The sequence below is a fragment of the Phocoena phocoena genome, chromosome 2, assembly GCF_963924675.1.
Source record: "Phocoena phocoena chromosome 2, mPhoPho1.1, whole genome shotgun sequence".
Taxonomy (NCBI): Eukaryota; Metazoa; Chordata; class Mammalia; order Artiodactyla; family Phocoenidae; genus Phocoena; species Phocoena phocoena.
In genome coordinates, this window is record NC_089220.1 from 36,429,637 (window position 1) to 36,450,335 (window position 20,699).

The 20,699-nt window shown below is 52.9% G+C and overlaps 1 protein-coding gene across 2 annotated transcripts in view; it reads left to right on the top strand.

Moving 5' to 3' along the window:
- The window catches only part of SPTB (spectrin beta, erythrocytic), an 88,031-nt gene that overhangs the window by 45,927 nt on the left and 21,405 nt on the right, over positions 1 to 20,699 (top strand). For both annotated transcript variants that reach the window (XM_065871387.1, XM_065871388.1), the window contains 13 exons: positions 1,421 to 1,538; positions 2,176 to 2,334; positions 3,252 to 3,554; positions 4,480 to 4,630; positions 5,242 to 6,109; positions 7,170 to 7,307; positions 11,937 to 12,693; positions 13,151 to 13,353; positions 13,444 to 13,534; positions 15,021 to 15,167; positions 16,539 to 16,802; positions 17,168 to 17,374; positions 17,816 to 17,905. In XM_065871387.1, the coding sequence (XP_065727459.1) occupies positions 1,421 to 1,538; positions 2,176 to 2,334; positions 3,252 to 3,554; positions 4,480 to 4,630; positions 5,242 to 6,109; positions 7,170 to 7,307; positions 11,937 to 12,693; positions 13,151 to 13,353; positions 13,444 to 13,534; positions 15,021 to 15,167; positions 16,539 to 16,802; positions 17,168 to 17,374; positions 17,816 to 17,905 (3,496 nt within the window). The remainder of the gene's footprint in view (positions 1 to 1,420; positions 1,539 to 2,175; positions 2,335 to 3,251; positions 3,555 to 4,479; positions 4,631 to 5,241; positions 6,110 to 7,169; positions 7,308 to 11,936; positions 12,694 to 13,150; positions 13,354 to 13,443; positions 13,535 to 15,020; positions 15,168 to 16,538; positions 16,803 to 17,167; positions 17,375 to 17,815; positions 17,906 to 20,699) is intronic.

Genomic DNA, 20,699 nt, shown 5'->3' on the forward strand with positions numbered 1-20,699 from the left:
AGGCCTTGTTGATCATCAAGCACATCCTTCTTTCTCTCCCATCTGTCACTGCTCATCCATTAGCAGAGCACTCAGTCTGCCTCTCGGGACCTCTGCTTCACTCCAGCGTGTGCAGGACCTACGTGCACCTATACACATGCAAACACAACTGTGCACACACGTGCACGCACACACCCGCACAGACACGGGGCAGTCCAGCTCGCCCACCCTTAGCTTGGCCAGCTCCCCAGAAACAGATTTCTAGCTCATCGGTGGTACCCTCTGCCTCGTTCCTCCCCCGCTCATTCATTCATGACTGGCACGCAGGGAAAGGCGAGACACGGAGTCTAGGATGTACTATAAACAAGTATCTGATTTCTGGCCTGACACTAACCCACTTTTAAAGTCCTAAATCCAATACAGATAACATGCCCCGTGAGTCTACCAGGCACTGCACACAGGGGTAGCATCTCCTGGCTGCGTAGACAGTGCTCAAGGCCACAGCCCTCCTGCAGGGCCTGTGAGCAGATAGATGGATTAGGCTGGCCTCAGGGTGGGGACCTTGCTTACCAGCTGATCTTTGACTACTGCGTGATGGAGGTAGAAGTCGGTAAATACTTGGCTACGGGCAGAAATGGGAAAGTACCCAGTTACCTGGAGCTTGGACCCTGGGTTCCAGAAATCCATCCTGCTGCGGGTTCTCATCTCCTACACCTAACGTCCTCCCGGAGCCTAGCCTTTCCTCCCCTCTCAGAAGCATCTGGGCTTTTGCATTGTTGTCAGGAGAGCTGACTTATTAGTACTCAGGTGAAAGTTGCTCTCGGTGCGATATGTTCTTACATGGATAATGCTGCTTCCACGTAAGAACATACATGGTTTTATTGACTCACTCAGCAAAAAACTGAGTAAAGAGCTAGTCAAAAGCCTTCAACTGTTTGCAGAACAGGGAAGAGTTTCTTTGTATGGATTAGTAAAACTTGATACCTATAGGAATTACCAGAGCAGTCCAGTTAGCCATTCCTCCGTGGAAGCAAATGACAAGCAGATGCTACAGTAGTTGTTTTCTCTGGTTTATGTTGCAAAGACTCAACCCCTATTAGATCTCAGCTGGCGAGTATGATAGATTGATAGATCTTTTAACAGGTAAGTAAACCTATGTAGATCCTCTTTACTTTTTTAAGAGAAATGTGTTTTGCTGTCCAAGCTCCAAGATGCCAGGGTTCCATGTTCTCTTAAAAAAGAACAACTGGCTGGGACTCCCCTGGTGGTCCAGTGGTTAAGACTCCACGCTTCCAGTGCAGAGGACGCGGGTTTGATCCTTGGTCGGGGAACTAAGATGCCACATGCCTCATGGCTGACCAGAAAATTAGGAAAAAAAAAAAAAAAAAAACTGGCTGTGGGAATCTCGACACTCATCTCCCTACCTCTTTTTTCTTGACAGGTTTCAGGAGAAGGGGAATCTAGAAGTCCTACTTTTTACCATCCAGTCACGGATGAGAGCCAACAATCAGAAAGTGTACACGCCCCATGATGGGAAACTCGTGTCCGACATCAACCGGGTACAGCAACGTTTTCCATTTCACGTTGCCAGTGTGTTGATTGAGTTCCTGATAAGGGCACAGGGAATGGTCCCTGGACAGGGTTAAACCAAGCCACTTTCTGTGGTGTTATTAATGACACACCTGGCTATTGAGGGTGCTATCTGAGCTTAGCCCTGAGAGGTCAGACTCCACCCACTGTCCACCGGTTCAGCCCCCTGTTCAGATGCCCAGAGTCCATTTTTCAGAGCCAGTTTTATAGCCTGTTCTCTATGGAACCTTGAGGTTTTTTGGAGAATATTGACTACTTTTAACGGAAGGGAAATGCCTTGTGACATTTCGGAGGTTTGGAGACCTACCAGCACCTGGAAGTTCCAGTGGAATGGAGGTGGCCATTTAGCCAACAGGGATTTACTGAGCACCCACAGAGGCAAATAATACTGTACTAAACCAAGAGTCTGAGGTACATTTGGGAGAAGAGGGAACTGGGCGGTCATGACCAGTGCCCTCTGAATCTTTCATCTGCCCAGACAGGAAAGCCGAAAGGCTGTCACTGAGCTTTAATCTAGGCTCTGCCTAGATTCCAAAAATCGCTCAGTGTTGGGTGAAAGAGTCGGGACCCCCAAATCCCAAGAGCTCTCCTCTGCCCCTCGTGCAGGCCTGGGAAAGCCTGGAGGAAGCTGAGTACCGGCGGGAGCTGGCTCTGAGGGAGGAGCTCATCCGGCAGGAGAAGCTAGAGCAGTTGGCCCGGCGCTTTGACCGAAAGGCTGCCATGAGAGAGACGTGGCTCAATGAAAACCAGCGGCTTGTGGCCCAGGTAAAGGGGGCCGCACTTGGGGTTGCAGGAGAGGGGGAGCTTTCCAGAGCCCCCAGTAGACAGCAGGGCTGGAGCCCACGCTGGTCGCTCGGTGGCGGCAGCAGGATAAGCCTCTCCACAGGTCTTGCAGCCCTGCTCCCTGTGACTGGGCGGATCAAGATTCACATCTGAAAAGGAACTCTCCCAGATTGACAAAGCCTCATTTTTAGGAAAGAGCCACACAGTCCAAAAACGGCCCCCAAAGTTGTCTCACGTGAGCCAGTGGCGTCACCTAGAGCCAGAGTTCAGGCTGACATTTCAGTGGTCCTCCGGGGATGTGATGAAAGCAGTGCACCTCGTACGTGTCGGACATGCCCCTTGGACTCTGGCCTCTGGGGCTGTGTCACATTTCACTAGCTGAAAACTGACCCCGGGACTGATTCTCCATGAGAGCATCTGTTCCTTCCCACTTGGAGCTTGGAATCAAATTTCCCCTTTCATCCAGAAAGCAAGCATTCTGAGAGAATTGGAGAGTGTGCATGTACCCCAGATGGCATGGGGGTAAACCATCTGTGTACAGCTGCATGGATTCCTAGTGAGAAGCCCCTTCCTGCCCAGAATCGGGCAGGTCCGCACAAGGCAGGGTGGTGAGTGCTAGCAGGTGGTGAAAGAGCTCTGTTAGTAATATTCACCCAGTGTTACCCACAAGGATGGCACAGTGGGTAAAATCACAAGCTTCTTGTAAAGGTTCTTGTGAGACACTTAGTCTTTGGAGTTTGGCTCTGATAAGATAGGCTGAAAAAGATGGCAGAAGTAACTCGTTGGGAAAGGGCTTTCCTGTCTGGCAGTTGTTCCGGAGGGACCCGCTGTTTCTCTGCATTTGGGGACCAGCCAGGGGGAGCCTGATTGAGCTGCCTGTTTTCTTCCCTGGGGGACAGGATAATTTCGGGTACGACCTGGCAGCTGTGGAGGCCGCCAAGAAGAAGCATGAGGCCATTGAGACGGACACAGCTGCCTACGAGGAGCGGGTGAGGGCCCTGGAGGACCTGGCCCAGGAGCTGGAGCGGGAGAATTACCACGACCAGAAGCGCATCACGGCCCGCAAGGACAACGTCCTGCGCCTGTGGAACTACCTGCAGGAGCTGCTGCAGTCCCGGCGCCAGAGGCTTGAGAAGACGCTGGCCCTGCAGAAGCTCTTCCAGGACATGCTGCACAGCATCGACTGGATGGACGAGATCAAGGTGGGTTCAGGCACCCCCATCCCCCGCCCCCGTGTCCGCCTGGGGCTTCAGCACCCGCCCTGCAATGGGAGTGTGCTTCCATAGGCACCTCCCAGCCCCACCTCCCTGAGTCAGAGTGGAGAATCCGAGGCAGCACAGCACCGGGCTGCATCCGCCTCTCAACGGCTTAGCTCACACTGCTCCAGCCCAGATCTTCTGTATTCCCCGTGATCGAGAAATCTGGGGTTCATGGTAGCGCAGGTGCCAACCTGCAGGGCCTAGAAGACGCAGACATCCATCAGGAGCCTGGAGAATCAGGCTCTGGGTAATCACGATTTGACTCTGGTGGGAACCCAGACCTGCCGGCACAGAGCCACCAAGAAGTCTGTCTCCTCTCCCTCTACCGCAGTGGCTGTCAACTGACTGACCACGGAGCTTTCTAAAAATACACATGCCCAGGCCCCAAGTCAGGGACACACATAGGAGATTGAGTGTAGGGCTTGAGCTCCTGAAAGGTGCTCCCTGAATGATTTTTTTTTTTTTTTTTTTGTGGTACGCGGGCCTCTCACTGTTGTGGCCTCTCCCGTTGCGGAGCACAGGCTCCGGACGCGCAGGCTCAGCGGCCACGGCTCACGGGACCAACCGCTCCGCGGCACGTGGGATCCTCCCGGACTGGGGCACAAAACCATGTCCCCTGCATCGGCAGGCGGACTCTCAACCACTGCGCCACCAGGGAAGCCCTCCCTGAATGATTTTAATGGGCACCCCCGGTGGGAACTCCTGCTCTGTAGCTTCTTTCCCGCTGAGCAGCAGCCGTTTTCCAGCTGCATCTGACTCATCCTGGCCTCAGCACGCCACGGACGCTCCCTTCAGAGGGGTCTTCTCCTAGCATGTGGGTGTCTTCACCTCTCCTCGCTCCCTCTACCTTATTTGTCCTCTTTGCCAGGCTCACCTCTTGTCTGCCGAGTTCGGGAAGCACTTGTTGGAGGTCGAGGACTTGCTCCAAAAACACAAGTTGATGGAGGCCGACATCGCCATCCAAGGGGACAAAGTGAAGGCGATCACCACAGCCACTCTTCAGTTCGCTGAGGAGCCAGGTGAGGCCACAGGTGTTCTCCTGTTGAGGCCTCTGGCTCAGCACTCCAGCACCCCAGCTTGGATAAATCTAGTTGTACAATTCTGCCTCTTTCATCAACTAATGGTGCAAGAAAGAAGTTTGAGGGATAGCAAAATCCTTCAGAGGGCAGGCAACTGCTTTGCCCATCTATAATCAGAAGGATTTATAAGAACCAAGAAGGCATGCTCCGTCTTTCATTGTCTCTGCTAGTTCAAGTTATGGCAGAGACAATTTAGGTTTACAGCTTCTGGTCTCAGATAGGTGACCCCCCACTGCCTCTTTGAAGAATCATCTTGAAATTTGTGCCTGGTTCTTCTTAAAAATAATTTTACATTGTGCATTTCTAGTGAGAGTTGACCCAACTTTTAACCTCTCTTATTCCTGAATTTTTTGTGGGAATTCATTAAAAAGAACTAATTAAAAGCCCGTCCTCTAAGCAACTGGGAACTGGGACCCCCCGCGTCCAATCCCAAAGCCCCAGTGAGATGGCAGGTTCTAGACGACATGGTCCTAGCCTGGCACCTGATCTGAAGGTTGCCCTTCAGATGAAGCCCTTACCCTTTTTGTCCTCCCTCCTCCCATTCCTCCCAGGGTACCAGCCTTGCGACCCCCAGGTCATCCAGGACCGTGTCAGCCACCTGGAGCAGTGCTTCGAGGAGCTGAGCAACACGGCAGCCGGACGCAAGGCCCAGCTGGAGCAGTCCAAGCGGCTCTGGAAGTTCTTCTGGGAGATGGATGAGACCGAGAGCTGGATCAAAGAGAAGGAGCAGATTTACTCCTCCCTGGACTATGGCAAGGACCTGACCAGTGTGCTCATCCTGCAGCGCAAGCACAAGGCCTTCGAGGACGAGCTGCGCGGGCTGGACGCCCACCTGGACCAGACCTTCCAGGAGGCTGAGGGCATGGTTGCACGCAAGGAGTTTGGGCACCCGCAGATCGAGGCCCAGATCAAGGAGGTGTCTGCCCAGTGGAACCAGCTGAAGGAGCTGGCTGCCTTCCGCAAGAAGAACCTCCAGGACGCTGAGAACTTCTTCCAGTTCCAGGGCGATGCGGACGATCTGAAGGCCTGGCTGCAAGACGCCCACCGGCTGCTCTCGGGAGATGTGGGGCAGGATGAAGGGGCCACACAGGCCCTGGGCAAGAAGCACAAGGACTTTCTGGAGGAGCTAGAGGAGAACCGCGTGGTGTTGGAGCATCTGGAAAAGCAGGCCAAGGGGTTCCCCCAAGAGTTTCGGGATTCCCCAGATGTGACCAACCGGCTGCAGGCCCTCCGGGATCTCCACGTGCAGGTGGTGGCCCAAGCGGACATGCGTCGGCAGAGGCTGCAGGATGCCCTGGACCTGTACACGGTGTTTGGGGAGACGGATGCCTGTGAACTGTGGATGGGCGAGAAGGGGAAGTGGCTGGCCCAGATGGACATCCCAGACACGCTGGAGGACCTGGAGGTCGTGCAGCACAGGTCAGGGCCGGCCCTTCCCTCTCGCCTCCCCCTACGCGGTCTGTGCTCCTAGTGCTGGAACAGCCTCCAGATCCACAAGGGTCTCTGAGAGGCCATAGGACGCCCTTGATCACAGAGGCCAGGCACTGAGAGTCACGAGTTCTAATCTGCCTCTGTGGCGCTTGGTACTTCACCCCCTGGGACCTTCCTCAAAATAAGACATAGGGGCTCTTTCTGGTCCAGGTGTTGGATGACTTTTCAGCTACAGCAGCCTTTGTTCAAATGAATGGTAGATGGAACCCCTGACATATAACACAGTGGAAAGTGGAGTGGTTGTGGTGAAGGGGGCGCGAGAGGCTGGATCCCACAAGCTCTAGCTTTCTTTGGCAGTCCCTAAACCACAGAACCCCGAGGGGCCACAGAGACCAGTTTGTAAATCACCAGTCTGCAAGGCCACTCTCGTTTCCATTATTGGGATTCCATCAGCACTCTGGCATGGGAGGGCGTGCCCCCAGTCTGTGCGGCATCCCATCATCCTGAGTACAGAATCCAAGGAGTTGAGGAAAAGAAGTCACTCCTCGATCATGCCAAGGTGGTCCCACGCTGATGCTGGAGGGACCTGGGCTCTTATCTCAGAAGAGTCAGCTTTCATAACCACACGGTGCCCCTCCCCTCAGCAGCTCTGCCTTCTCCTACCAGGGATGGAGCACCTGGCTGGGGAGGTATCCTTCAGGTCCAGGTGTCAAGGCAGTGGAATTAGGGTCCATGAGCAGCAGCTGGGGCAGTGGAGGCGTGGCATGTAGTCTCTGTGGCGATTAACACCTCCTACACCTCATTTTCCCATAAACCTCTCTGTTTAGCCAATTGTCTTATAAGTAACCAGTTTTCTCCCAGCCTGACCCAGGAAATGCTAAACCATGAAACTGGACCCATGAACCAGAAAATAGGGTGTGTCAGCACACCTTTCTCCCCTCTTACCTGGTCAATGTATTTAGGAGGTGGAAGGAGAAAGCAAGAGCTACACGTTCTGGAGACTGGCCACTGCTGCCTTACCAATCCTCATTTTCTCTGTCCACATCAGGTTTGATATACTGGACCAGGAGATGAAGACTTTGATGGCTCAGATTGATGGCGTGAACCTTGCTGCCAACAGCCTGTTAGAGAGTAGCCACCCACGCAGTGGGGAAGTGAAGAAGTGCCAGGACCATCTGAATACCAGGTGGGGTGTGGGTAGGGCTTGGGGCTAAGGGCTTCTTTTCCCGACACCTGACAGAGCCTTGGGGGTGTGGCCCAGTAGTCAGGATGCCTGCTGTGCACTGCCAGGTTTGTACCCTCAGAGCTCTTGCCTCACTCAGCCAGAGTCTCCTTCAGACACTGGAGCTTTAGCAGTAAGGAGGAGAGACCTGTGTGGTGACCAGCCCAGGGAGGGAGAGAGACCTGTTCACAGAGCTGCGAATGCTGTGCCTGGGGCAGGCATGTGCTGAGTGATGGAGCGACTGTCCTGAGTGCATCCATAGTTAGAATCAGGCCATGTGGTACTCATGTCGCATTTCCCTGGACGTTCTTAGGCAGGGAAGATTGCTTTCTGAGAGCTCTTAAGTACTGTCCATTAAAAAAAGCTCCTGCTGGCACCAAAATGTAGCATTGGTAATGAGACTGGCTTGAATGAAGAGGAGAATTAGCAGCAAGCCTTGAGCACGCTTCGTGGCCAGAACAAAAAACAGGCCCTAAGGAGCCTTTGGAGAGGGGCTGCTTTCAGTACAGGGTGCAATTTCCACGAGTTCCTTGAGGACCTCTGAGGACAGAGCACGCACCTGTGTCCTGTTTGTTACCCTGGGTCCTACACGCACAATGGGACGTGTTCGCCATCTCCCCACTACCCCGGTCCCTCTCCCCACACGTGTGCCTGAGCCCTGCTCTGCCCGAGGCAACCTGGGAGGTGGGGTTAGGGAAGACTCAGCTGTAAAGAAAAGGAGCAGCACAGTCGGGGCTTAAGAGGAGGCAAGGGGTGACTTTGGAGCCACTATTATCTGAGCATCCAAAGAAAGGGACTGTAGTTCAGGAGGGTCCTCCGTAATCTGAGGTTTATGCAGAGGAGGGGCACGCCTCCTTGTTCTTCTTTTAGGTTTGGAGGTAACGGGACGCATGTGCATGCATGTGCGCGACACACAGGAAGAGCTTGTCAGCTGCTTTGTTGAGTTATGGTCAGAGAATGATCTTACAGACCTCTAAGCCATACACCACCCTAAGTGTAATACACCAAGATACTTATCCTCAGGTGAGAGAGAACCTGAGGTGTGAAAAGGTAAAATGGTTTTCCATGAATTCTGAGTGCTGAAAGGTACCTGAGCCATGTACCCCAGACAGCCTGCATCCTGCACAAACATTCCAAGCATAGGGAGCTCGCCCCGTCCCCGTGGAGCACACCCCATTTGGGAGCAGCTCCTTTTGGGTAGAAAGTTTGATCTCATCATGAGTGGAAATCTGCCTCCTTGAAAATCGGGCTCTGCCCGTTAGAGATAACGGAACTTACCCTGATTCTTCTTCCACATGATAGCTCTTCAGGTTTTTTTTTGTGTGTGTGGTACGCGCGCCTCTCACTGTTGTGGCCTCTCCCGTTGCGGAGCACAGGCTCCGGACGCGCAGGCTCAGCGGCCATGGCTCACGGAGCCCAGCCGCTCCGCGGCATGTGGGATCTTACCGGACCGGGGCACGAACCCGTGTCCCCTGCATCGGCAGGCGGACCCTCAACCACTGTGCCACCAGGGAAGACCTCTTCAAGTATTTTTAGAGACAGTTGTCATTCTTCACCCCATCCACCGTCCTGCCTCCAAGTCGCTGCTGTTCTCTCTACAGAGTGCATCCTCCTCCAACTACGTAGTCTAAATCATGCTTGTTTTTAGGCCAGTCCAGGTTCCTCTCCTTCCCAGTTTCCAGGATGAAAAAGTATCTTTCCCTCCCTCGACTGGCTTAAAGCTTCACATTCTACCTTGTATTATAATTTTGTCCTGAAGAACTTTTCTACTAGACTGTAAGCGAATGAAGAGCAGTATCTTTATATATTGTCCACAGTGCTCTGAGCACCAAGCATTTTGCTGTCTGAGGTTCCCTCTGTTCAGAATATTCTTTTCCCCAATATCCACTTGCCTTAGTCCCTCGCTCAGATCTCAGCTCACGTGTCACCTTCTTGGAGCAGCCCTCACTGTCCACGCCATTCAAAGTATCACTACCTCCTTCCCATCCAGCTCCTCTGCCTCGATCCTGTTATCTTGCTTTCATTTTTTCCATTGTACTTGTCACCACCTGATGGATTAAACACTTATTTGTCTCTGCCCACTCGAATGAGAGCACTTTGCTTTGTTTGTTGCTACATGCCCAGAGCCTTGAACGGGGCCTGACACAAGGCACTTGGTAGTTGTGTGATGTAACACAGTGAATGAGTGACCGGGGACAAAACTGAAATCTCTTCTGTCAGGCTCGGCACATGTGAGTCATTCAAACACTTACTGAATGTGTGATTATCTCCCACCGCATGCATTCTAGTGGACCAACATTTTCTTAACAATCTTGGGCCCAGGACCAAACCTGGACTCCTGACATGGTCTGGCCAGTGCTGCCTAGAGCAGTTCTATCAACTGCCTCCCTTTTGGAGATGGTGCAGTGGAGAGGAAGGTGGGTTTAGGAGGTAGACTAGACCCAAAGCTCACCCTGTCCCCTGTGTGGGCTCTGCCTGGTGGCTGCAGTGAGGCCACACCAGGAAAAGTCTGGAAAATCACCACGGAGTCACTTGCCCAGGGGCACCGCCAGACCCTCTCCTGTGGCTTCTGGACGGAGCTGGGAGATCTCACAGCCCTGGAGTGCCTCGCTATCCTTTCACAGTGGTTTCAGACCACCTTGGAGGAAATCTTCTGCTCCCTTCCCTTGAGGTCCAGCCTCAGCAGCATCTGTGCACCAGGCACAGAACTACCCAGAGTTGAGGGACTTCACGTCTGGACTCTCCCTCCTCTCTTTCCTGGAATTCCCAATCCTTCCTCTGGGCTCTTTTTGCTCGCTCGCTCTCTCTCTCTCTCTCTCTCTCTCTCTCTCTCTCTCTCGGAATTCCCGATCCTTCCTGGCCCATCTCCCACCTCTGTTTGCAGGCCTGTCTTCCACCCCCAGACTAGCGGCACGGTCACCCTGGGAACGCCCACAGCGTGCTCTGCCCAGCCCATCTGCCTCCTGCCTCCACCTCCATCCCCCGGTGCTGGGACCACAAAGATGAGCGAGCTACTCAGGGCCCCATCCTTAAATAGATCACTCCCGTGGAGGCACTGGAGGTTTGCCCATTGAAATACAGCTCAGGTGACCACCATGAGATTGCTATTATCCCTCCTCACAGCTCCCTTAGTCCTCTCTGCCTGGTATGCGCTATGTACGTAGTATTTTATACTATCGTTTTTTGGTGAGTTTGTCTTAATTTCTCTCTAACCCATACACCCCGTGGAGCAAAGTCTAGCTATGACTGTATCCTCCCAAAGTCTAACATAATGCTTATACATTGTGGATATTCAAGAGAGTTAGGCTCAATTAGCGAATGTATGTTCAGCATACTATCGCGTGCATCTAGATTATGGTGATGCAGGATGAGTCAACCTGGGTCCACGGGAGGTGTCCCTGGTGGTCGGGGCCCAGGCTAATGGGCAGCTCTTCAGAAGAAGCTTACTGTGGGCTGCAGACCAACCCCAGGACATCTGCCCAACATCTGCACCCTCCCCAGTTTCATTCCAGACTGCACACTGAAGGTTAAGATGATGTTTTAATTATAATCCCGGCTTCTCCTTCCCCCTTCCTCTTCCTTTTCCTTCTCTTCACCAGGACTCTTTTATTTTAGAACCATGGTGGCTTTTCTTAGGCCCTGGGCACTTGGAACTTGGTCTTAGGCTTTCCTCTGGGGAAACTGGGACCCTGTGTCCTAAAGCATTCTTGAGGTTGATAATGGGAGGTTTCTAATTATTTTCATGACAGGTGTACCTCGGAGATATCGTGGGTTCAGTTACCGATCACCCCAGTAAAGCAACTATCAAAATAAAGAGAGTCACACAAATGTGGGGGCTTTCCCAGTGCATATAAACGTTGTTTACAGTATACTGTAGTCTGTTAAGTGTTGCAAAAGCATCATGCCTAGAAAAACAACGTACATACCTTAATTTAAAATACTTTATCACTAAAAAATGCTAATCATAGGAGCTTTCAAGGAGTCATAATCTTTTTGCAATAGTAACATCAAAGATCACCGCCCACGAGTCACCATACAAATATAATAATGCAAAAGTTTGATATTGCAATCACTACCAAAAAGTAGTACAGAGACATGAAGTGAGCAAATGTTGTTGGAAAAATGCCAGGGATGGATTTTTCAGCAGAGGGTCACCACAGACCTTCAATTTGTAAAAAACAAAAACAAAAAAACCCTGTAGTATCTGTGAAGCACAGTAAAGCGGAGCACGATAAAACAAGGTATGCTTGTATTTTTCAAACTCTGGGGAAACTGTACGTTTGCCTGAAATTCAACTACATATAGAGCTTACATACAGAGCACCGTGTTCCTTTACTGATGGTTGGAATAACATCACAGCTCACCTCCCGCTGATGGAAAGCTCTGATTGGCAGTTATGTTGTCTTGAGTAAAATTGGATAAACATATTTTACTCATGACAGTTTGTTGGATAGATGACTTGTTTCAGCGTGCAAGGCCTATCAGGAGAGACTCTGGAAGGGAAATCTGGTGTGCCTTCTAAATGTGGAAGGGACACCCTGTGGGAAGCGTTAAGGAAGACGGTGTCTCTGTGTCCCCCGTCTCCCTCGGCAGGTGGCAGGAATTCCAGACCATGGTGTTGGAACGGCGGGAGGCTGTGGACTCGGCCCTCCGGGTGCACAGCTACTGTGTGGATTGCGAGGAGACCAGCAAGTGGGTGATGGACAAGACAAAGGTGGTGGAGTCCACAAAGGACCTGGGCCGGGACCTGACAGGCGTCATCGCCATCCAGCGCAAGCTGTCGGGGCTGGAGCGTGACGTGGCCGCCATCCATGCCCGCGTGGGTGCCCTGCGGCAGGAGTCGCAGCAGCTGATGGAGTCACACCCTGAGCTGAAGAAGGACATTGGCCAGCGGCAGGCGTATGTGGAGGAGCTGTGGCAGGCCCTGCAGGAAGCCCTGAAGAGCCAGGAGGCCTCGCTGGGGGAAGCCAGCCTGCTGCAGGCCTTCCTGCAGGACCTGGATGCCTTCCAGGCCTGGCTGTCCACGGCCCAGAAGGACGTGGCCTCCAAGGACATGCCTGAGTCACTCCCAGAGGCCGAGCAGCTCCTGCAGCAGCATGCGGCCATCAAGGACGACATTGACAGGCACCAGAATAGCTACCAGCAGGTCAAGGCATCCGGAGAGAAGGTGATCCATGGCCAGACGGACCCAGAGTACCTGCTCCTGGGCCAGCGGCTGGATGGCCTGGATAAGGGCTGGGATGCCCTGCACCGCATGTGGGAGAGCCGCAGCCATGCCCTCGCCCAGTGCCTCGGCTTCCAGGAGTTCCAGAAGGACGCCAAGCAGGCTGAAGCCATCCTCAGCAACCAGGTAGGGCGAGGCATTCAGGGCCAGGGGCCAGGGGGCATCTCTCAGGGCAATAGGGAATTTATGTCGTAAGTCTGCAGCAGGGCTCAGGGACCAAATTATGCTTTTTTTGGACTCTCTCTAGCCACTAGTTCAGAGGACAGTCCTCTTCGTTCCTTATCACGTGCCCTTTCCAGCCCCGTGTCACAGACTACGTCTTGTTCTTGGGCCAGTTAGAGGCTAGTAAAGTGAATTTTTCCCTGGGTGGCTACCCTTCCGTGTGGCTTTAGGCGTCCTGTTGATCAGGTGCCCCCGAGTGGGGGTGGGGAACCAGACCCAGGGAGCTCCTTCCTTCCACAGCTCCAGGGGGTGCCATTCATGCCGTCACCTGCATGGTTGCACATGGTGGGCCTGCCTGGCGGGTGCCCTCCCCGCCTCCTCAGCTTGTCTTCATGCCTGTTCTGGAAACTTGCTTCAACAGGAATATACTCTGGCTCACTTGGAGCCCCCAGACTCCCTAGAAGCTGCAGAGGCCAGGATCCGGAAGTTTGAGGAATTCTTGGTGTCTATGGAGAACAACCGGGATAAGGTTTTGAGTCCTGTGGACTCTGGAAACAAGCTGGTAGCTGAAGGAAACCTCTACTCAGACAAGATCAAGGAGAAGGTGCAGCTGATTGAGGACAGGTACCCTCCACCCCTAGGGTCACGGGGCCCGGTAGGGTGGTGGTACAGCTCTCAGCACCATCGTGACTGTGGCTCTGGCTTCCCTTCCAGGCACAGGAAAAATGACGAGAAGGCCCAGGAGGCCTCAGTCCTTCTGAGAGACAACCTGGAGCTCCAGAACTTCCTGCAGAACTGCAAGGAGGTGAGGCTCCAGCCAGGCTGGCCACTTTGCAGGAGATTCCTTCTAGAAGCAGAGCGTCCTAGAGGTGGGAAGTCCTTTCTAGACTCAGGAGTCTAGATTCCATAAGTGGGGAGCTCTGGGCACTTGACAGCTTAAGTCCTTCATCCTCTAGAATCTTTGGTTCCACAATTTCTTTTTCAAATCTGTAAAGATGGCTTCTAATTTGTCAAGTCCAGGGCAGGCTTTCTCAAAAAGTGGCCTGAGGACTATCTGTATTAAGAGTCACCTAGGGCCCTGGTCAGGGTCGTCCTGAAAGTCATGTGACCTGTGCATTCATACAGGGCCCCGTGCTTTCAAGGGCCCCATGTTTAGTTTAATGCTCTCCTGTTGCCATCTTGAAACTCTTTTTTTTTTTTTAATAGTTTTCCTTTAGCAGATTCTACTTTCAAAAAAAAAATTTGTTTTACATCTTTCTTGGAGTATAGTTGCTTTACAATGTTGTGTTAGTTTCTGCTGTATAACAAAGTGAATCAGCTATACGTATACATGTATCCCCATATCCCCTCCCTCTCGCACCTCCCTCCCACCCTCCCTATCCCACCCTTCTAGTGGTCACAAAGCACTGAGAAATTCTTAATAATTTTGAATATTTCCATTTTGCACCAGGCCCTGCAAATTATGGAGCCAGTCTTGGCTCTGGTTAGATGCAGACTCCTGGGCCCCACTTGGGCCCAGATGAACCAGAACTTAGGGGGTGAAAAAGAGCAGCATTCTCAACCAACCTTCTGGTTGGAGAACTGCTGACTCAGAAGCTCCTCGCTCAGCCTGGGGAGAGCTGTACGGGAGGGTCTTTAACCTGCACTCCTAGGTCCTTCCGTGAACAGTCCTTCCATGTGGAATGGGGCTTCCCCTGACTTCTTTCTTGCTTCCGTCCTCATACCCCTTTCCTCTCAACCCAAATGACTTTGTTTTCACCCACCTCTGCCCTTGGTACCAGCCAGGCTTGTTATGGTGCCAGGACATCTTGGAAACATCAGAGGCTCATCACAGTCCTTCCTTCATTGGTAATTATAGGATCTGCCTTGGCTTCTTCCTCAGAGAACATTTTCTCCGTGTTTATTAATGATTTCTCCCCCTACTGCCAAAGGGTTGATTTTTGATTTATCCATCCATTCAGTAAACACTTGTTGAGTTCCTGCAGTAGGCCAGGCCCTGTCCTCGGTCCTGGAAATGTGGAGAGAAGTATAAATATACCTGGTGTCGTACTGCACACACTCTAGAGGGGAAGACACAGTAGTGCCTGTATTTTAACGCTGAGACAACGCGGGTTAAGTTTCCTGTGCTGGGAGTTAGGGATCCAGAGTTGGAGGGGAGTACTCTGCTGTGCGCATACTTCCTCCCCTTGGTCCTCTTCTTCCGCAGCCAGAGCTAGGCGGCAGTCCTGCCCTGGGCCCCTGGCCAAAGAAGGACACTCGGGGACCATTGAACCCACTCTTTCTGCCCACAGCTCACTCTCTGGATCAATGACAAGCTGCTGACATCCCAGGATGTCTCCTATGATGAAGCTCGAAACCTTCACAACAAATGGCTGAAGCACCAGGCGTTCGTGGCAGAGCTGGCTTCCCACCAGGGGTGGCTAGAGAACATTGATGCAGTGAGTAGAGCGAGCATTTGGGCTCTCTGCTCCGGGTGCTTCCCTGAGCAGCGCTTCACACAGGGCATGGACACTGGCCCGCAGCTTGCTGGACGGTGTAGAACCTGAGCGTGAAAAACTTCTCCAAATAGTAGTTAGACCTTCAGAGCTCCTGATACGTCCAGTCTTATAAAACCCGGTCAGAATGGGTGCCTCCTCTGGGTCACCTGAGTCTGGGGACAGTCCTGGACACTGAGGACACAGAGTCAGAGCCTCAGCTTTCAGTGCTAGGACGGCAGTAACCTCTGTCTGCCTTCCATCATCCACGCCAGGGCCCCGCGCTGTCCTGCCCAGGGGCAGGGGAATATGTGAGATGAGCAGAATGGGCCAGGGACTACTGACCCTCACTGTTTGGATGGGCAAAGCACCAGGGAGTGGTCATTCGTACCAAGGGTCCCCCCTGTAACCAGCTTGCCCAGGGGCCCAAGTCAGAATGTGGCCGGAGTTAGATCTGGGAATAGGAAGGGAGGTACCTCTGCCCCTCCCTGCTGTGGCTATCTGGAAAAAGCGGGCCTAGGGCCACACAAGGCTGTGTCCATCGTGGCTAAGGGTGCAAGCTCCGAGCCAGGCTGTCTGACTTCTCAACCTCCCTGCGCCTCAGTTTCTTCATCTGTAAAATGAGGATAATAACGGTACCCACCCGAGGGAGTTGTGAGCATTAAAGCACTTAGAATATTACTTGGCAATTATTAGGCACTCAATAAATATTAACTATTATTAGCAAGTAGGTATTCCTAGGCCCAAATCATCTGTAACCTTCCGAAAAAGATACATTTATGTGGGTGAAAACCAGACAAGGCAAACTCAGCAACTAAAAGATACCACTGAAGGTCAGTGCGCAGCTTCTGGCAAGACAATTAAGAGAGGGTGAAGGATTTCCCTGGCAGTCCAGTGGTTAGGACTCTGCCCTTTCACTGCTGAGGGCCCAGGGTCAATCCCTGGTCTAGGAGCTAAGATCCCGCAAACTGCGCGGCACGATAGATAAACAAACAAACAAACTCACAGAGAGGTTTCCATGGTGGTTGTACCTGGGTGGATCTTGAATCTTTTTTTTTTTTTAAATAACTAAAAAAAAAGTTTAGTACTAGCTGGTTCTTGTCTGCAGCTCCCTATGCTACAGTCTCCCTGAGTCATTTGCCCCAGACACGCTCTCCCTGTCCCACCTTCTACTGCAAATAACTCTGGGGGTGCAGAGTCTTTCAGCCGAGCCTCACCTGAGTTCTAGGCAGATCCTTTGCCTCACTGACCTCCCCTCGGTTAGCCCTTTGCAACCACCTGGAACAAGGCGGCTCTCCAAGGTCAGAGGGTGAACTCTCCTGCTTCCCCACACAGGAAGGAAAGCAGCTGATGGAGGAGAAGCCCCAGTTTGCGGCCCTGGTGTCCCAGAGGCTGGAAGCCTTGCACCGGCTCTGGGATGAGCTTCAGGCCACCACACAGGAGACGACCCAGCACCTCTCAGCCGCCAGGAGCTCTGACCTGCGCTCGCAGACCCAGGCCGACCTCAACAAGTGGATCAGGGCCATGGAGGACCAGCTGCGGTCGGACGACCTGGGCAAGGACCTGACCAGCGTCAACAGGATGCTGGCTAAGCTGAAGGCAAGTGAGCAGGTTGTAGACTGAGGGGGTCTTGGAAGCAAATCTGCAACCTGAAAGGGAGTACCCTCCTGTGCCCTTAGCTGGGCTGGCTTTTATCAGGTCTCCCGGTTCACAGCCCAGCTCCTACCCTTTTGCAATGGGTGAGACAGGGAGGGATCCAGACGGGGTAATAAAAGTGTGCGTGAGAAGTATAGGACAGACGCTCAGAGGGGCAAAAGATGAGGTGGGGGCAATCCAAGGAGACTTCTTAGGGGAGGCTGAGCTCAAACCAGGCCTTTGAGGATGGGTGGGATTTGCACGATGAAGTGGACGAGGGGTTGCCCGGGTGCCAGGGCTGGTGCCGACGCTGTCCCCTTGTGTCCCAGCGTGTGGAGGACCAAGTGAACGTGCGGAAGGTGGAACTGGAGGAGCTGTTTGCCCAGATGCCCTCGCTGGGAGAGGAGGCGGGGCATGAAGACTTGAGCATCGAGAAGCGGTTCCTGGACCTTCTGGAGCCCTTGGGGAGGAGGAAGAAGCAGCTGGAATCATCCAGAGCCAGGCTGCAGATCAGCCGGGACTTAGAGGATGAGACGGTGGGTGGGCCGCAGCTCCCCCCTCCCCCAGCGGCTGAGCCGGCAGCTGTCACCGGGATAGCTGGCGGCTGCCCGGGGCAGTTCTTGGTAGCAGACGTCTGGTCATCTCACCGCCTTGTCTCAGAGGGTGGTCGTGATGACTACATGAAACGTCAGTGTAAGCCAGTGCCTTTTGAATGGTAGCTCGCTCGTGGACTTTGGGGCCAGGCAGACCTGGGTTCGAGATCCAGCTACGTTGCCTTCCCTCCAAGTGACCAGGAGCAAGTTATTTGGAACCTCAGTTCAAAATAGCAAGATGCCCCCATTTTACAAAACCCTGATGGGGTGTTGGGAAGAGCTGGGCAGACACAGTAAGCAGAGCTCTGTCTGGCCCGCGGTGAGTGATGGGGAAAGGGTGGCTGTGATTGTCGTCAGCTGTCCCCCGCCTTCTGGTCTCCGCAGCTCTGGGTGGAGGAGAGGCTGCCTCTGGCCCAGTCGACTGACCATGGCACGAACCTGCAAACCGTGCAGCTGTTCATGAAGAAGAACCAGGTGAGTCCTGCCACCTCGTCAGTCCCACCCGCCCCGCGGAGGAAGCCCCAGCCCTGATCTGCACAAGGTCCCCAGCAGCACATAACAGATTATTGTTCTTTTTTTTTTTTTTTATAATTTATTTATTTTTGGCTGTGTTGGGTCTTCGTTGCGGTGCACAGGCTTCTCATCGCGGTGGCTTCTCTCGTCGAGCACGGGCTCTAGGCGTGCGGGCTTCAGTAGTTGTGGCACATGGGCTTAGTTGCTCCACGGCATGTGGGATCTTCCTGGACCAGGGCTCGAACCCGTGTCCTCTGCATTGGCAGGCGGATTCTTAACCACTGCACCACCAGGGAAGCCCCAGGTTATTGTTGTTGTTGATAGCTACAGGGTCCCCAGTCTGTGTTTGTACTCTCACAGCCGAAGGAGCAGCTCTGATGATGGCAGAGAGAATTCTGGGAGGACCACAGAGTGGGGCGGAGGTGAATGGGGCCGGGGGGTCCAGGTGCTTTGGGATTTGGGGCCATTCAGACCCATCAGGGCACAGGTGCGTGCAGGACCTGGAGGCCCTGGCCTGGGGTTTCATGTGCTTTACAGCTTCTGTATCCCGTGACCTCCCTGAGAGGAGGCTCTTAGCTCCTGGCGTCTCTCCCATCACTGCCTTGTCCCTCTTCCAGGGCTAAGCTTGGCCTATTGAGTCTCCTCGGGATAAGTGGCCCCTGTTCTCTAGACACATGAGCATACTCGTGGGGCTGCAACGCCACGAAGAAGCTGCTAAACTTGGACTCTGAGCCATCAGAGGAAACCTCCGTTGGCTGTTCTGCTCTCCCAGGCTGGATTGGGAATCTCTGCAGCCCTGGTCAGAATCCTGGAAGTGAGCAGATGCACTTCCTCTGTGTCAGGGCTGCAGGGGAAGCCTGCGTCCTCCAGGAAGGCCAGCTGCATGGGGTCATGGTCTGGCCGCGTGGTCTAGCCAGTAGCTGGCCGTACCCCTGCTCTTGGGCAGAGAGTCCCTCCTGCCTGGTCTGCTCTCTGCTTCAGGAAGTGGCGGCAGCCACAGTCTTGAGCAAGGAGCATCTAGGAACTTATCTCAGAGAAGAGCAGTGTGTCCCAGAGTGCCAGTCGAGTCGGTACGGCAGCTCATTGGGGAAGGAAGGTCATGGCAGACAGTACGTCCTTCTCCCCAGATATCAGCAGCCAACATCTGCTCACAGAACCCAGCAACTGTGCAGAGGCCTGAATGAATTATATTCAAAGACGTTCCTTAAAAGCTCCCTCGAACGCTTTGCTTCTAGTTGGCATGATCAAATCACAGAGGTTCCGGTGGCAACACGTAGGGACCTGAATTAGAAGGTGGTGGAGGCGGGGCTTCTGCTAACGTCACACCCTCCAGTTAAAGTGGGGAAGACCGGTAGAAGACTATTCTCGGGGCCTCAGTTTCCTCAACTATAAATTGAGCCAACTCTAGTCCTTCCAGTACTCAAGACTTTAGCCTCAATAAGTGTTATTGCCAATGATTTTCAACTCCCCTGGCTGAAGGTTGCTATTTCAGGAGAAGGGCAAGACTAATATGGATGGGGTTCCCCTTAACAAGAAGGGAAAGATAATCTCGTGGGAGAGCATGGCTGCCCCAGTAAAGACTATTTTAGGCTAAAGCCAAAATCCCATTTTATCATTTCTTCTGCAGTGGTCAGTGTGCATCAGGCTCACCCGGAGGGCTTTTTAAAACACAGTTGACCAGGCTCCACCCTAGATTTACTGCGTCAGACTCTGGGAGCAGAGCCTGATAATTTGCATTTCTATCAAGATCCTAGGCGATGCTGCTGCTGCTGGCCTGGAACCCCACTTTGAGAACCACCACTGTAATGGCTGTCATTGCAACTAGAACAGAACCTGCAAGGTGCCGCACGAAGGGTTCTCAACTCTGGCTGCACATTAGAATCACCCGGGGGAACCTGAGAACCTATGAGTACCCAGGTCCCACCTCAGATCAATTAATAAGGACCTCTGGGGATGGGGCCCTGGCTGTGTCTGTTTTCCCCGATGATTCAACCTGCAGCCAGGGTTAAAAAGCAGTGTCCTGCCTGGTCTGGCCCCTGCCTCCTCCCGAATCTCCTCCCTTATCACTTTCGCCCTCCTTCACAGTATTCTAGCTTGCCTGACCCTTTGGACCGTCCAGGCTTGCTTCCACCCCAGGGACTTTCTTGGCACTCACTCTTCCCTCCTGCCAGCAACACTCATCCCCCAGATCTTTGTGGGGTTGCCCTCTCCTCATCATTCATATCTTACTCAGATGTCAGCTACACAGAAAACCCTTCCCGACTCCCCCAGTTAAAGTGGCCACCACCACGCCTTGGAAGACAATCCTCATCTCAGTGGTGTCTGTTCCTCGTGGTACCTGTTACGTGCATTCATTCATTTATTTACACGCTTACCATCTCCTCTTCTAGAGTGTAAGCTTTATGAGGGCAGGGGTTTTGTTTATCTTGTTCCCATATCGTCCCTAGAACCTAGAACAGGGCCTGATACATCAGAAATAATAACTGTGGGTTGAATGAATGAAGTCAGGGAAGGAGATGTTCTAAGTAAGCATACTGCACAGGAGCCTGGAAAGGAATTGCTTAAAAGGAGAGAAAGAAATACCTTCGTAGGATATAAGATCTCAGGGAAAGTAAAGAGGCAAGCGGAGCTGACATCACGGGTCGTTTGACTACAATTGCAGAGACCACGGGAAATTGTCAGAATCGAGATTCTGAGCATCAGGTGTAAAGATGCATTTCGGCAAGTTAGGTGACTTGTGGGTATTGCTAGTTCT